Source organism: Gymnoscopelus microlampas (genome assembly GCF_963454915.1).
Source record: "Gymnoscopelus microlampas genome assembly, chromosome: 1".
Classification (NCBI taxonomy): Eukaryota; Metazoa; Chordata; class Actinopteri; order Myctophiformes; family Myctophidae; genus Gymnoscopelus; species Gymnoscopelus microlampas.
Genome location: NC_139962.1, coordinates 16,737,558 through 16,755,157, shown reverse-complemented (window position 1 = coordinate 16,755,157; position 17,600 = coordinate 16,737,558). Strand labels below are relative to the sequence as shown.

Here is a 17,600-nt window from a genome sequence, read left to right as displayed (position 1 = left end):
GTGTGTGTGTGTGTGTGTGTGTGTGTGTGTGTGTGTGTGTGTGTGTGTGTGTGTGTGTGTGTGTGTGTGTGTGTGTGCGTGCGTGCGTGCGTGCGTGCGTGCGTGCGTGCGTGCGTGCGTGCGTGTGCGCGTGTGTGCGTGTGTGTGTGTGTGAGAGAAAGTGTGAGAGAGAGAGAGAGAGAGAGAGAGAGAGAGAGAGCGAGAGAGAGAGAGAGAGAGAGAGAGAGAGAGAGAGTGTGTGTATATGTGTATATATATATATATACAAAGGTGGAAAGTTCAAGGTTAACATATATTTACAGCAATTTCACCATCTGAATAATGTCTACCCCACACACACACACTAAACAGCATGTGTGTGTGCGGTGTGTGTGTGTGTGTGTGTGTGTGTGTGTGTGTGTGTGTGTGTGTGTGTGTGTGTGTGTGTGTGTGTGTGTGTGTGTGTGTGTGTGTGTGTGTGTGTGTGTGTGTGTGTGTGTGTGTGTGTGTGTGTGTGTTCGTGCGTGCGTGCGGTATGGGTGCGTGTGTGCGTGTGCGTATGCGCATATGCGTGTGCGTGTGTGTGAGTGTGTGCTGCCGCACAAATCACAATACAGATACAGGAGATAGACTCATCCATACACTGCATACATCACTGATTTCAATGACTTGCATGTTTCATTCTTACGTTTTATAGTGATTTGTTAGTGTAAATAAAATCATTGAAATTTTACTGTTTGTGTGAGCTTCCTCCTTTGTTACAAGCTGAGCCACTTGAAACAAATGGGGGCTCGTCCTCGTCTTTGAGGACATTTATGTATGGCATTTCCTAGACTTTATGGTTCATTTGGGTGGCTGGTTAGGTGTCTATTGGTTCTTAATTGTAGGGGCTGCGTGCAGCCTGTTATAGACACAAATGAGGAAGGTCCACAAACAGAACACTTACAAATTATTTTACAGTTGAGTGTGCCAGGGAGAGGCTGATTCAGAGTAAGAATTTGTTCCTATTGTGGGGCATAGCTGGGGTTACCTTTCAGAGTCACTTTGCAGGTAGGGTTGAGCAACATGTCACCATGGGGCTGGTTGGGTTTGTTTTATTTAAACTTTTTGTTTTTGTGCGTAACTAACACGACTAGCCTAATTGCAGGCCCTTGGGTACACGTTCAGGGTGTCTTCTTGGGACGGACATCCCAAGAAGTCAAACGTTTCACTGGAAGGGGGGGGGGGGGGGGGGCAAATACGGCACATGTTGACTATAGGGGGATATGAGTTATGATTAATTCTATCGGGACTTTAACTCGAACGGCACTGAGTTGGCTCAAGCAGACTTCGCAACGCTAAGCACAGCGACTCGCTCGCCTGGTGGCTCTCTAGGCTGGTGCCTCTCGTGGTTCAAGTCTGCTTAAGACGCCGCACCTCCGTCGTTTTAACAGTTTTTTTGGCGGACCCTGGCGTCACCCTTTAACGTCTTGAGTTAACGGGGGCTTCACCGGTCCAGTGTGGTTGTGTTTAAAACACCCATCGTGAGATGCACGACATCTAGGGTTGAGAGAGCAAGGTAGATTTTTCTAGGCAGCTAGCCAGGGAAGAGGTACTTCAGAGGGTTAAAAAATAAAATAAAAATAAAAAACCCTCAAGGCTAAAGAGTTAAGGTTAGTTTGGTTTAGCCTCGGTTACAATGATGTCTGGTGTATTATTAAGGATGACTAGAGATTCCTAGGCTGGGCCGTAAGGAGGTTATTGCAGACAGCTTTAAAAGCCCATTTAGAACGTCTGGAGGTTTTGCCAGTCCTTGAAGTCCAGTAACAATGTGATTGCATTTCTTTGCTGAACATTGTAAAGACATTTCTAGCAAGTCTTTTGTTTCAGAGGGTTACAGGTAAATGCACTGTGAAAACAATACAGCAATGCACTGACATTCAAAAAGAATGTACATTTAAATAGATGTGTATTTTTTTAAAGGCAAGTACTCTTGGAGTAATATTTGACCAGTAGTATCACTTTGATTCAAGTTGTGTACTTTGTAAAAAAAGAAAAATCTGTTTTTACTTATGGTTGAAGTAGCTAAATAGTCAGTTAATTAATATAGTTGATTGATTGCATAATATACAATACTTCAAAGGAATTGTTCATTAATTTCAACATTCTTGACATTTGCACGTTTTCTTTTTATTTCACAGTTACACCACAACGTTTCAGATAAATACATTTGCTGTTTCCTTTTGCAATCACCTCTTCATTCAAATAAATTAGATGCATCAACATGTATAGCTAGAATAAATCCACAGACAACATCAAGAACAAAAACAGGTGCAGCATTACATCTAATACACACAAAGGTCACAAAATAGACAAGTTCATGAGCGGAGGTCCTGCATACATCCACACCCACAAAGGACAAGCGGTATTACTGGTTGTGTACTGCATACTGATACTGTGCAGTCAGTCTCATGTCCATTTCATTCTACACAGTAAAATCCTCTGTGTTAATTTAACCATTTGTAACTCAGAGTGTACAAATGTAACCAAATTTCTATTCTAAATGTTACATTTATACACTGAGTTAAATTTCGACACGCACATTCTCAAACTGTCTGACACAGAATGCGCACTTGTTCATTTGGCCCCTGTTAGATTCACATCTTAATCATGAAGGTCCATAGGAGGAGGTTCCACTGTCAGTTGAGCTTGTTTGTGGGCAGGGCCAAGACCAGAGGGTGATTGAAGTTAATTGTGTAAACAGCCACGTTGTGAAAAAAGTAGCACCTTTTTCTGGCATGCTAAGAAACGGACATTTCTGACACTTATTTGAGAGTTTATATGTTGATTTGAGAACCAAGTGTGTGTGTGTGACCCATGAGTGAGTGGACATTGCATGCCCAAACTCTTTAAGTCAAACTGGAAAATGATGTAGAGCAAAGCAGCATGTTTGGCAATTACTGTACATAATGATGCAAGCTTGTGATTTCAACAAATGGGCTACAGAGTAAAATACTCAAGTGTTAAACTCTGGAAGTGAAAAAAACAACAACAGTTAAATTAACACTGCGGTATTTACAGCGTGGGAAAGCAAAGTGCCAACTGTCCCTACTGGACCACAAAAAAATAAAACATCACAGAGCAGATCATGATATAGCCTATTCACACGGATTCTTTTGACCACAGAGAGTTTTCCAGGGTCCACCGTCTCTGAAACTCTCAAGAGAATGAAACGGAAAGCAGCTTGTCTTATAGTTGTAATATAGTTGTAAAAGTTCATCTCACAATCCAGCCCCAATCTTCCTGTCCCCTCCGACCGGCACTCCATCCAGCTCTTCATCGGAGAACGGGCTGTGGGGATTGTAGCCCAGCTCAGCTGTGCGCTGCAGGAAGTCTGTGGGCCGTGGCAGCCCCACGCCACCGCTCATGGCAACAGGGAAGCCATGCTGGTTCTCCTCCTCTTCGTCATCATCCTCTTGATCCTCCTCCTCTCCCTCCTCCAGTTCCAGATCGTCTTCTCCGTCGTCTTGATCGACGATTCGCCTGCTGCTCTCCGCTAATTTGCCGGAGGCTGATTTGCCCCCACTGCGTAGCCGTTCACTGTCAGACTGGGCCGAGGCAGAGGCCTGCTCCTTGGCCTTGCGGCTGCGTTTCCATTTCATTCTGCGGTTCTGGAACCAGATCTTGACCTGGCAATAAAATAAGAAGGTGGGTGTTAAGATCATATCATTTCTGTGTCTTGTGTCTCTATGTACAAATTCTCAAATTCTCTGATGACTAAACAAGCAGTGGAAAACATTTTATTACACTAATGTGTGTGTGTGTGTGTGTGTGTGTGTGTGTGTGTGTGTGTGTGTGTGTGTGTGTGTGTGTGCGCGTGCGCGTGCGCGTGCGCGTGCGCGTGCACGTGCACGTGTACGGGTACGGGTACGGGTACGTGTGTGTGTGTGTGTGTGTGTGTGTGTGTGTGTGTGTGTGTGTGTGTGTGTGTGTGTATATATATATGGTATATACATGTATCCGTACATATACACACATACTGTACACATATAAAGTATAGAGAGAGAGCGAGAGAGACCCTGACATTTTAATCAGAGATTAAATTTGTGTCATCTGAGGCAGCCCACATTTCTTTATGACTTAATAAAGAAATGACTCTGTGAAAATCGTTACATGAGCCTTATTTCTCAGGTGCTGAGTTGAGTGGCATATACTATATACCACTACAATAAAACACTTTAATAAAATGCTAAATGTAGTCTACTACGGAGCATGTGCAAGTAAGTCTATGTGGAATAGTGCCTACAATATAATAAAATATTAGTCTACAAATATGTAGGCTTATACATACTTTTACGTGTAAAATGACATCAGATTAATCGATGGTAGACATAATAGCCAATGTTTCTTTAACCACAAAAAAATAAAACAACTAATGGCATTCAAAACCCATTTCAGTGACAGGAAATGAATCATGCTCAAGTCCTCATCCAGACTTTTATGACTAATGGCTTGTCTGAATTCATACATTTTGTGTAAAATCTCTGCAGAGTTAGTTTGTTTGGTGTCTGTTTGGTGGAAAGTCACCTTAGATAGGCAATAATGTGCAAAGTGGCGTAGTTTAGACATGTTGCTCAGATGTCCTTGTTTGAGAAGCTCTCTTGGCTTTCCCACAGCTTCAGCATTTTGGCAGTGTTTTGAAAGGACAGTCAACAAATACTTTTATGAGGACTCTCTCTGTCTTGCTTTTTTAGTCAGTAGAATGGTGTCGCACGGTGAAAATAGCCCATATACATGCACTTGTAGATCGGCTATATCTTGGAGCACCGTCATACGGTGAAGAATAAATCAGGCGTAAATGTCTATCTCTCTCTTACCTGTGTTTCAGTTAGCATGAGTGATGTGGCTACTTCAAAGCGCTTGGGCCTGGACAGGTACTTGTTGAGTTTGAACTGGTTCTCCAGCTCAAGGAGCTGTTGACTGGTGAATGCTGTCCTGGGTCTCCGACACTTCCCCAACAGACCGGACTGGGGGGCTGCAGGGAAGTGGAATACATCAGTGCTTCTCAAACTTCTTAATTAAAAAAAACCCAGTTAAGGTTTGCGGACTGCCCATAATTGTGTTCAAATGTCGAATAGAACCAAATGGACCTGTCCATTTGATTCTATTTGCACACTCTCGGAGACCTATAAGGGACCATTTGGTTCCTAACTCTCAATCATTTTGCTGGGGACCCCCTGGAAACCCCTAAAGAACCCCTGGGGGGTCCCCGCTTTGAGAACCAGTGGAATACATAATGTAATTGAACTTGGCTCTTGAAACGAAATGTACGTCCTTCCTGTATCTGACATTTTTTAAAGCAGTGTTTTTATGACACACAAAAACGTATGGTCTTTTTTGAGGTGTAGCCAACCCAATCGCTGCACTATTAGGCTTTACTCAAATCTTTCCGACAAGATGAGCTCAAGAAGATTTTGTCTGAGACTGTCGGTTATGTTATTTATATAATACCAAGGACATCGGAAGTTCAATATAAATTTGTGGGAGGGAACACACACACACACACACACACACACACACACACACACACACACACACACACACACACACACACACACACACACACACACACACACACACACACACACACACACACACACACACACACACACATATGCCCGCGCTCTCGGGCCATCATTAACTATAATAGCTTTACTGGAGTTTATTGTTGACGAGAGGACACGGCATGAAGCAGGCGCAGAGGCCATAAAAGCACGAGCATGCCATTAACTTAATGAAAATTCGATGAACGCTTTTGGGATTTTATTGATGAACTACAGAACGTTTTAGGTGTTTGTTTATAGTTTCTTCGTCACACAAAGACAATTTTCATCGAGTTGGCATTTATAGCTAAATAAATAGGCCAAAATTAAAAGATGACATACAGTTAAAGCAGTAAATCGGGGTCAAACATTTTCCAAGTGTGCTTAGACCATGTAGGGGCCAATCTCCAATAAAATGATTAGACAGAGAACCTATGTCGTTGTAATTGAAAGTTTAATTAAGACCATTAAGACCGATTCTAAAAATGTCTTCTAAAAACGGTTTTCTGAAAAACGTATATTTCTATATCAGTGGTTCTCAAGCTCCCCCATCTCAAAATATTTTGTTCCAGGGACCCTCAGAAGATTTGAGTTAGAAATGTTTGCTTTAAAAATATATATATATTCAAAGATTTGCACAAATGTTCACGATTTTTCAAAAATAGCAGATCTACAAGCTCGAAGGGCGGCACTCTGTGCCCCACTAGATCGGCTATTTTTGAATAGCCAAAGTATAAAATGATGTTAAAGTGATTAAAATGTGTTAGAAAGTTTGAAACGGTTTGTGACTGCTCTGTTTTGTACAAGCCCAATTGTTAATGTGTCCAACTGTTGTATTCTGTTTGCTATACAGTAACTCATTATGATAGGTTAATTACTCATGTTTAACATGCATTATAGTCTGGTGTTTGTTTGTCTTATTGTTGATGACTAAAAAAAAAAAAAAAAATTAATATATATAAAAAAAGAAACCCTATGGTGATGGTATCCTTAAACTGTCTGAGGGTTATGCTTCAACTAGGCCTATACTGTAGCCTATTTCCTCTATAGGCCTACATGATTTATACAATTAATTAACCATATCAAACATTATAAATAATAGAAATATAGGCCATAAAAAGTATTTCCAATTCAGCATTGCATAGCTGATTGACCTTCACCTAAATCAAACGTGGCTATGAAAATATTTAAATTAAATTGTAGCCAATTGCTACACGATGTCATTTTGTAAAAATATAAATACAATATATAATTCACAACCAAAATATGACAACAACGAAACCTAAAATAATAGACTACTATAACCTGCTATTTTACAGTAAAAAATACATGACAAAAACAATTGCCAGTATACAACAAGACAACAATCAATAGCCTATGCCTACTAAAAAGCTATAGTCGCAATACAAAAAATTATAATAATTGTAATCATAATTCCAGTGTTCTGTAGAAAATAATTAAACATGCGTTAATTTAGGGTGTTGTAGGCTATAGGCTAAAACATTAAGGCTACGTTTTCATTTTGTGCGCCTCGCGCAGGCAACGGAAACAAGTTTACAACATTGCGACGCGGTATCTTCAAAAGTCAAGTCATCAAACAGTCCAAACCATCTAGTTTATACCAATAATGTCTGATAACAACACCTGTCAACGCATTTTTTGCAATCATATTCACTTCTTTAGGCAAAATTGATTGCAACACTAAAGCCAGTGGTGCTCAGCCTTTTCAGGCCGTGAACCCCCAAAATAATCATATTTGAACTGGGGACCCCCCAGATAAATATTGTGGAAATAGCAGATCTACAAGCTCACAACAATGCCTCGCCTTGGAGGCATTGTGAGCTTGTAGATCGGCTATTTTCAAATGTTTTGCCTCTTATATTATTTGACAATTTGGCCAATGTTTACTTGTGATGCTGTAGCCTAATGGTAAAAATAAATACATTAAAAAGGTCTTAAAAGTCCTTGTTACTTCACTGTCATCTGGGGACCCCCCCAAAATCATGTGGGGACCCCCCCGGGAGTCCCGACACACAGGTTGAGAACCACTGCTATAGGCCATTGTTCAGGTTACAAAGAGGATTTATCTAATTCTTCTCAACATTCACAATTCAATATGTCTACATGATATTGTGTTTTGAATCGTTTAACTTTCCCAAATAAATGAAACACTTACAATGGTAATCCGGAAGACGTGGCATCATGATCCCAGCACGGATCCAGTGCTCTAGCGGGAGAGAGCCTGCCAGTGCAGCCGCCTTCAGGTGCTCTGGATACGGCTGTGCTAAGTGTGTGAACCCGGTGTATGCGAAAGCAGGATGCGGACCACCCAAGGCCGATATGGGGTACATGGGGGCCGGATACATGCCAGGCAGTGAAGCCAGTCCTGGATGCGGGAGGTTGAGAAGACCCGGTTTGGGAATGATCCCAGTCTGAAGGGGAGACGGAGTGTCCCCACGCCGACAGGACACGGGGCTCCCAGCGGGGCTGTCGCTGCTCAGACCCGGGGAGTGCTGGTCTCGGTTGCCTCGGTGGTTCGTCTCATCGGCGAGTAGAGCATCGATTCTGAAGTTTTTCGATTTCTCCATGACGGCGTTTCTCAGAAGGATTGCACTAGTGAAGCTCTCAAAAGTTAACCTTCCCGATGCACCTGCAGCGCGCATAGATGGCAAATCCAATTCCAATCACCAACTCATAAGTCCCTCTTTATCTACAGTTTGTCCTTCTGAGCATATCAGCTCAACTTTGGTGTAAAAACAAACAAACAGGTGTTCACATCAACACATCATTCTAATCTGCATTCTGCTACCATTGAAACATAGCTTAATTGTGCACTTCCCCAGTTCCCCTTCAACTTGTTGCAAAAAATGTCTCAATATTAAAATAAAATGTTTTAAAAAATCACCTTCAACTTCCCCTTCAACTTCTTGCAAAAAAATGTCTCAATAATCAAAAAATGTCTAAAATATTTCTCAATATTCTCAAAGGAGGGAAAAAGGGTGAGAAAAGTTTGTTGCCTATATTTTTACTAGACTGTCATTTTAAAAGGCCGATCCAAATGTAGCCTATTTGGGTGTGATGATACAGGATTGAATCTAAAATGTCTATTATACAGGGGAAGGTTGCGAGATCGTGCCCACCTCTTGTTAAATAGCAACTTAACTAACTAAAGGGGTAGCTGGTTCACTCCATCAGCCGCCCATTCCCCACCCCTGTAGGTCTGTGCCAGTGTTGCCAGATTCTGTGAGAGAAATAAGCAACCAGGTCTAGGAAAACAAGCCCAAAAGAAGCAACTAGGCCACATGAGCACTTAGGCTACAATTACAAACGATATGGATCAGCTATTTGAAAATAGCCGAGCTACAAGCTCAGAACTTGGTGCAACTTTTCGCATATTTCCGCATATTTCACAACTTCCCACATATTTCACCGTACAAAATCGCGTAAAACCGCACCTTTCCTCAACTTTTCACTTATTTCGCAACTGTCTGCATATTTTGCAACTTTCCGCATATTTCACATATTTTCGCATTCACAACATTCCGCATGTTTCGCAACTTCTACTTTTACCGCAAAGAATCACATAAAAACCCTGCATATTCCATTGTAAAATCAAGGATTTTACATTTTAGCCCGCATAATCAAGGATTTTAGCTCGCATAGTCAAGAATGTTTGCAAACTTTTTTCATGAACATATTTGAGAACTACTGGTTTAAATAATACAAAAAATAATAATTGGAAGCCAACCTAAATAAGCAAGTACACTTTAGAAACAAGCCCAAAAAACCGCAGCCTGCAACTACCAATTTTAGCAACTTTAAAGAAAAAGAAGCCCAAAATCGCCTATAATAGGCCGACATGGCAACACTGGTCTCTGTGCGGAATGTGATTGGCTGGACCCGTGGCTCTGACGGCTGACTCCTGTTGACGGGCTTCTAATCAGCTAATTACCCGCTCGTTTTTCCCCCAGAACGCACTCTGAGTGAGGTAATGTCCAACCCCTGTCCCGCAAACACCTTCAACTGTTTCAAAGCTTTGAGGTACATTAGAAGATTAAGGCTATTGTATTTTCGAAATCTATCTTATTGCCAACCAACCTGTTACAAGATAGCAACTACTTTACCTCATGACAATAAAAACGAGAAGTTTTTATACTTACAGGAATTATTAATCACTTCAAAGCAGCAGAAGTTGGCATGGCATTTCTATTAAATCTTATAGGACTTCTGCATTTAGGTCCATCCGTCATCATAGGACCGGTGATGTTTTAAGAAGGATTATTTCTACAATATCAGTGATAATAAAGGAATGATTTATTCACATATCAAGGTTATACCAATGTAATTAAATTTTATGAGCCAGTGCAATTTAGCACTGAGACCATGTGTGCGGCATCTTTTTCTCTCAGACCTGTAGTCAAATAGAATAGACCATGGTTACATGGGGGGAAATGTAATGCTACTTGATTGCATGACTGAACCTGCATAGATATAACCTACTCTCATGTATTTCTCATGTATTAAGCCAACACTGTCTCACTCCCCAAAAGGCATATTGTGACTTAAGTGACCAAACGTCAACATGGTAGCGACTTAGCGCTGTCCGAATTATGTCACGATAGGCACAGAATCGTAAATCATATATTCCCCGAAAGTCATATTGTGACTTTTCTGCGCCCCCCTTCAAGGGGCATGTTGACGTTTGATCAAAATTGACCCAAAAAGTCAAAATATGCCTTTTTTGTGAGACAGCGTTGATTTAGCTGGTACAACAGACTTTCTGTCATACCAAAACAGCAAAACTACATTAAATGTTTTCTTTATTTAAAAAATAGGCTGTATCGAAAACATACCTCAGACCTTACAGTTAAATTGTCAGACTACAGAGCAGCTAACTAAAGACATTCTAACATTGATGACATAGCAGGCCTAAACTATTTACTTGGACAACAAATCCATATTGCTATCTGAGGGGTATAACATTTACATTTACTAGACCATACCCGTTGGGGAATATGAGCACCCAAAGTGTGCAGTTTGGCTTATGCGCTGAGAACAGAGAGTTTATCAGGGATCGAAAGTGAGTTTGTACTGTGTAGTCCATTGGTTCTCAAAGTGGGGTACGGGGACCCCCAGGGGTACTTGAGGCAGTTCTAGGGGGTCCCCAGCTAAATGATGGATAGGAACCAAATGCACCCTTATGGTTCTGTAACTCTGAGAGTGTACAAATGGAACCAAATGGACCCTAACGGGTCCATTTGGTTCCATTTGCACACTCTCAGAGTTAAATTAACATTGATTTTATAATATAAATTCGGGCCCCAGGTATAAATGCCATTAAATGGGGGTCCGTAGCCTAATACATGTATGTCAAACTGGGGGTACTTGACATTAAAATGGTTGAGAATCACTGCTAGAAAGCCGTATAAACCTTCTCTTATTGGGGTCCCTGGCTTATCTTTTCAAATGGGGGTCCGCGGGCTAATAAGTGTCAATTTGGGGGTCCTTGACATGAAAAAGTGTGAGAACCACTGGTGTAGTCAGTCGTGTGTACACACACACGGGTGCACATCCCGTCGTGGAGGCACAGAACACACCCGCGCATATAACAGGCGGAGCCGTCGGCCGTCGCGAGCGCGCACAAACACAGAGACACACACACTCACACACACACACACACACACACACACACACACACACACACACACACACCACGGTACATCCATGCGGCCCGTGGGCCGTCGCGGAAACACACTGGCGATCATCTCCCCCCCAGCCACACACACACACCACGGAGGCACGATGCTACTCCCCCCCCACTTATTCTGAGAAGAATAACAAAACATTTAAGTGAGCTTTTCTAGACCCTCACTTATGGGATGGGAATATCTGTGTGTGTGTGTGTGTGTGTGTGTGTGTGTGTGTGTGTGTGTGTGTGTGTGTGTGTGTGTGTGTGTGTGTGTGTGTGTGAGAGAGAGAGAGAGAGAGAGAGAGAGAGAGAGAGAGAGAGAGAGAGAGAGAGAGAGAGAGAGAGAGAGAGAGAGAGAGAGAGAGAGAGAGAGAGAGAGAGAGAGAGAGAGAGAGTGAGTGAGTGAGTGAGTGAGTGAGTGAGTGAGTGAGTGAGTGAGTGAGTGAGTGAGTGAGTGAGTGAGTGAGTGAGTGAGTGAGTGAGTGAGTGAGTGAGTGAGTGAGTGAAATAGAGCGAGAGAGAGAGGGTGCTTATTGTGTGGTTGTTATGTCTGACCTCAAGAAGATTGGAGCGGTGACACACTCTGGCTGGCCCGCCCCTCGCTCCCTCCCTCAGCACTTCCTCTATGTCTCTCACCCTGGGCTCCCTATCAGGCAGATTACCGCCTGTCGCTTTGCTCTGATATAGAGCTAATTTGCTCCAGGGAAATCAGAACCCGCCGCCGAGTGCTTTCGGCCTGTTTGTCTCAACCTCTACCCCTCGCGCCTCGTTGCCTTGCTTTTATGATTTGAAAGTAATTTAAATAGCCCGTGCAGCAACGGGTAAACCCGTCATCCGCCTCGCCCGCTGACAGAGACGCACAAATTAAATTGAATCAATGCTGGAAACTGCCTCTCGCCTCGCCGTGTTCCCTCGTTTGTGCACGCATAGTAGCATAGGCCTACCTTGAATACAGCATCTCCTTCAAACATACGCGTGCGGCGTGAACAGTTAGGCAGTGGTGTGTTCTAGGTTTTTTCGGAGGCTAAAACATATTATTCCCTACTACACGCGTATATACGCTTGTGCGTAATCACCGAATTAAATGGTTAGTAGAGGGTATACGATTGTTTTCAACTTTTCTTGGACGGTATACTACGTATATAGCGTAACACGGTAGAACACACCACTGCAGTTATGCTATATCTTTCAAACGCCTAGTTTGAAAGATAGCCTATTGTGTAGCCTAAACGGAAACCAGACAATCCGAATAATGATATATAAAACAAAGCATTCAGTAAGCTAGTCTTTCAATGTAGGCTTGGTTTCAGATCACATCATCAAGAGAGCAGTATAATGAGAAACCTTTCTGGCTATACTAGTCTGGGAGGAATGCTCTGGAACATAGGCCTAATGATGGTCTACACACGTGCAAAGATTCCAAGAGTGCATGTGCATGAGTATAGGCCGTCATTTATGCATGTATAGGATACCTTTTAACTTTTGCTCATTATTCTGGTTGATATACACCTTATTTTATTAAAAAGCACTTTAAGGTGACTCTCCACCAAACAGACTACTTCAGACTACAACAGACTGGCACAAACTGTCAGCCGAACCGCACATTGTTGTGCAAGATCCTGCCAGTGTTGCCAGGTCTGCTTATTATATATCTGCTTATATATTATATCCTGTAAAGTCGCTTGTAAATATGAAATATTCATAGTTGCTTTTGTTTGGGCTTGTTTCTGAAGTGTAGTTGCCTATTTGGGCTTGCTTTCAAGATTCTTTTTGAAAATAGCTGATGTAATAGGGCTCAAGTGGTGAAACTGGTCGCTTTTTTTGCGGCTATAGGAGGGGAATTATACTGTAGGCTGAGGGGCCAACATATTGTTGTTAACTCGTATTTTATATATGTAACTATAATATATAGCCCCCAGGAGCCCCTGGCAGTCAAGGGCCTCTGGTCAGTGGCCCGATTGCCCCAGGCCGTGATCCGTCCATGACAAGTGCTGTAGGCCAAACACATAAGTAAGAGTAACACGGTGCGGTGCACACACCTCCCATAGAAATAGTCAGTTGGTTCAAAGAGACCACCGACTGCAGCTGTTGCACTACAAAGTCAAAGGTTATCACTTAATTCTAAGTCAGTAAACTTTGCGGCTAACAGGAGTTTACTGAAACATTAAAGAGCTTATCAGCAATTACAGGCATATTTTTCAATCATTACCACAACTTTGAGACAGGTTGCCCTGTCATAAAATTCACCAAGGTGTGTTCTATGTGTGTTCTGCTTATATCTCTGGTGAAGTCAGCACTTTATTGACTCCCTCTGGGTCAGTGCTCTCCAGTGGTTTATTCAGCCTTTTGAGAAGACCCTCTATGTTACTAGGAAACATTCAAGAGTTTAAATTAAAATATATTTCAGGTGCTAGCGAGAGGCATTGTTAAATAATGTAGAATTTAGCTCATGTTCTGAGAAATTTCTAAAAAGAACTTTGACAAAAACATTCAACTCTAAACAAAATCTACCCTTTCTTTTTGGTTGGGAAGGGTTTTCCCCCTTTGAAAGGCCTGCTGACTCCTAACTTGAGACTATATTCTAAACATGGATGCATGTGGATTCATAATGCTTTACTTTTGTTAGTGTGTGCACGCATGCACATGTGCACACTCACAAGTCTGTGTGTGTTTGTGTGCACATGCTTGCATGCACATGTGCACACTCACAAGTCTGTGTGTGTTTGTGTGCACATACACCTGTGTGTGTGTGTGGAGAGAGAGAGAGAGAGAGAGAGAGAGAGAGAGAGAGAGAGACAGACTGTGTATGTGTGTTTAGGCTTGTGACTCTATGCACCTGTAGCTGTTGGGGCCCCTAAGGATCCACACCTGAGCATTCCCACCAGGCCTTGGCTTTCACAATGTGCTCCATGTGTGGCTGTGATAAATGGGTTTGGTGCACAATGGGCTTTCTATGAAGTGAGAATCATCTCTCCATCTCTCTGGTAATTAGACTAATTCCCACACTGGTAGAGCCTGACGATAAATCAAATTGCTCTCCCGCGGAAGACCTTGAGACCCAAATTAATGTCGGCTCATTAAGGAGATAAAGGTAATTTATTAGAGTTTCAGGACTCTTCTCAGTCTCACATTCCCCATGCTCGTCATTTATTAACTAATATTGAGCTTTGCCATATGACATCTAGCCCATGGGATGTGAATCTCTTCTTGTCTGTCAGTTTATGAACAGAGAGTAGAAGCCAACCTGTTTGGTCAAACTGAGTGCTGAGGTTGGTAAGAATACAGTTATGATGTGTACTTCTGAATCGGTACATTTGCAGGTTTTTTCTTAAGTGGTACCTTTTTAAAAGACACTTTAAATACTGAAAAATAATAAATAACGTTCACACCGTGCACACGTTCAGGGTGAACCACAATGGGTGAACCAGAATGAATTTCTAATCTAAATTAGTAAATTCCAGCCCTTTGACTCTCCCATCTCCATGGCAATTAAAGGCTCGCCTGTTTATTTTTTCTGCACAGGTAACAAAAGCTTCCTTTCAACATAATCTGGTCTGGTGTGAGTTTTATGACCATTTAATGGGTCCTTCCAACAGTCCTGTGTTTTACTGTCCCTCATACAAGGGCCCCATTGTGCACAGCTGTGGGCGATAAATGATAAACACGGCTTATCAGTCACAACAAGACATCATTACTTTCACCCTGCTATCTCACTGGCCCTCGCCACCATGCATTATCTATCCACTTATGAGGATATTCAGAACCATCAAGTTCTTTGAAGATCTCCGCTGGTTAGCCCCCCCCCTTCTTTAACTACATGAACCCTAGCGTCCCTATTCTGGGGCGAGAATAGAAACTACACAAGCTTGTAGATTGGCTATTTTAAGTGATTTGGTATACAGTAGTATACCAAAAGTAGTAAAAAGTAGTAGTCCTAGTGTAGACCCCGTGGAAGACACCCGTCAACAAAGTATATAGGGTTTAAATGGTTAAATAATGTACACACATATCCACAAACAAACACAAAGAGATACTCATAGGCTTAAAAAAATCTATAGTACATCCCGCTACAAATACAAAGACTTCTCAAATCTGTTAATCGACGTTCAAGCTGTGGGTAATTGCTACTTTGAAGGTGATGGTTATGGTATCCGCTGTGAGGAAATCACCCACAGCCATTAGCAGGTAATGTCTTCTTATTGCCCAATTTACCTCTTAACACTAACCAAAGGTTACTAAGGAAAGGGAGACATAAGCCCCTTTAGAGACATACAGGGAGAGAGAGAGAGAGAGAGAGAGAGAGAGAGAGAGAGAGAGAGAGAGAGAGACAGAGAGAGAGAGAGAGAGAGAGAGAGAGAGAGAGAGAGAGAGAGAGAGAGAGAGAGAGAGAGAGAGAGAGAGAGAAGGAGACAGAGACAGGGAGATAGAGAGACAGAGACAGAGACAGAGAGAGAGAGAGAGAGAGAGAGAGAGAGAGAGAGAGAGAGAGAGAGAGAGAAGGAGACAGAGACAGGGAGATAGAGAGACAGAGACAGAGACAGAGAGAGAGAGAGAGAGAGAGAGAGAGAGAGAGAGAGAGAGAGAGAGAGAGAGAGAGAGAGAGAGAGAGAGAGAGGAGACAGAGAGATAGAGATAGAGAGTAGGAGACAGAGAGAGAGAGAGAGAGAGAGAGAGAGAGAGAGAGGGAGAGAGAGAGAGAGAGAAATGGACAGCTTGCTTTTCTTTTTTTACTTTACCTGATAAGGTCACAGAGAACTTGTGTTCTTTGAACACATGCTTAGGCTAGACAGCTCATTGTCAATCAATGTAAATAAAACACACTTTTATCTTGGCTTTTTTTGCCATTTGTTTCTGGCACATGAAGCACTTTATAATTATATTTGTTTTGAAAGTGTTTTCTATAAATCAGGTTTAACTCATTCACTGCCACTCTGCCAGACTTATTTCTGTCTGCGTTTGCCCACTGCCAGCATTTCTTTTGCTGGCAGTGTTTTTTTTTCCCTTTCAACTGGTCACAGAATGTATATTCATTATGATCGCTTGTCTGATCGTTTGTAAACACACACGGTATGAGTGTGCGTAGCCCAGAGAAAAATATTCCAACCGGGACAGCCCCTTCTCTTGCAGCACCATGTTGAAAATAGGATGTCTCGCCAAAGATGCACGCTTTTCTTAACTTTTCAACTGGCCACAGAAAATGTATATCCCTTATGATCGCTTGTGCGACTGTTTATAAACACACGGTATGTCTGTGCGTCGCCCAGAGAAAAATATTCCAACCGCGACAGGCCCTTCTCTTGCAGCAGCATGTTGAAAATAGGATGTCTCGCGAAATGCAGGGGAAAAAAAGTCAACTCAAGATAGAGACGTTTTAATTAAAAAGTTAGGATGACAATGACATTATTTCCGGATGCAGGTGAGTGGAAAGTGAAACTGATCACTCGGGTGATAGAGAACAGCGCAATCTTTTATATCGTCATAAGTCGTCCTTGGCAGTGTGGGCATTTGGACGATGTCTTGTCATAAGTCGTCCTTGGCAGTAAATTAATATGATGATGATGATATTATTATTGTTATTGTTATTATTATTATTATGCTGACAGTAGGTGGCCCAATGACAGCATGATTCTATCAAACTAAGCTGAGTCTGACACATGTGATCTTGAAGTTGGCATCAAGATTGAGGCTTAAGGCTTCCTAAATTATTTAGTCACGCAACATTAAGTCCACTGACCCTGGAAATACATAATGTTGATCTGCTCACCAGCAGTTAACCTGATCTGCATGGTAAATCATGTACACAGTCACGCACGCACGCACACGCGCGCGCGCACACACACACACACACACACACACACACACACACACACACACACACACACACACACACACACACACACACACACACACACACACACACACACACACACACACACACACACACACACACACTAGATCGTTATAAATGTTCTGCTAAATGAACCACTTAAACCCTATATATTTCATTGACCGGGTCCCCTAAGGGGTCTATACTGTTAGTACTTGGCCCCCCTCTTTTTTCCTTCTACACCAAAACTCTTTGTCGAAATTAGCTGATCCACAAGCCCACAACGACGTGTTGTGAGCTTGTAGATCCGATCCGATACATTCGCCGAATGTTGAATAGAAAATAGATGAAGAAATGTACATCATCAGTATTACCAGATCAAAAACTGTTTCATGCCAAGGATTCCCTAATTGCTCAGCTTCTTGTATATGATGTCTTACTTTTATCCTTTGTACATTTGTAGCACTGGCCCTTTAAGGAAAGTGCATAAAGAGGGGTGGCCAGGTTTGTGGCCTCCTGTCTA

The 17,600-nt window shown here is 42.3% G+C and overlaps 1 protein-coding gene across 1 annotated transcript; it reads right to left on the bottom strand.

Annotated features, from left to right (window-relative positions):
• Nucleotides 1–3,239: 3,239 nt before the first annotated feature.
• On the bottom strand, nucleotides 3,240–8,149 carry mnx2b (motor neuron and pancreas homeobox 2b; the record flags this gene model as incomplete). The annotated part of the gene is made up of 3 exons (XM_084058535.1): nucleotides 3,240–3,647; nucleotides 4,836–4,993; nucleotides 7,738–8,149. The coding sequence occupies 3 exons, from the start codon at nucleotides 8,147–8,149 to the stop codon at nucleotides 3,240–3,242; spliced, it is 978 nt and encodes a 325-aa protein (XP_083914661.1).
• Between the last annotated feature and the right edge of the window lie 9,451 nt (nucleotides 8,150–17,600).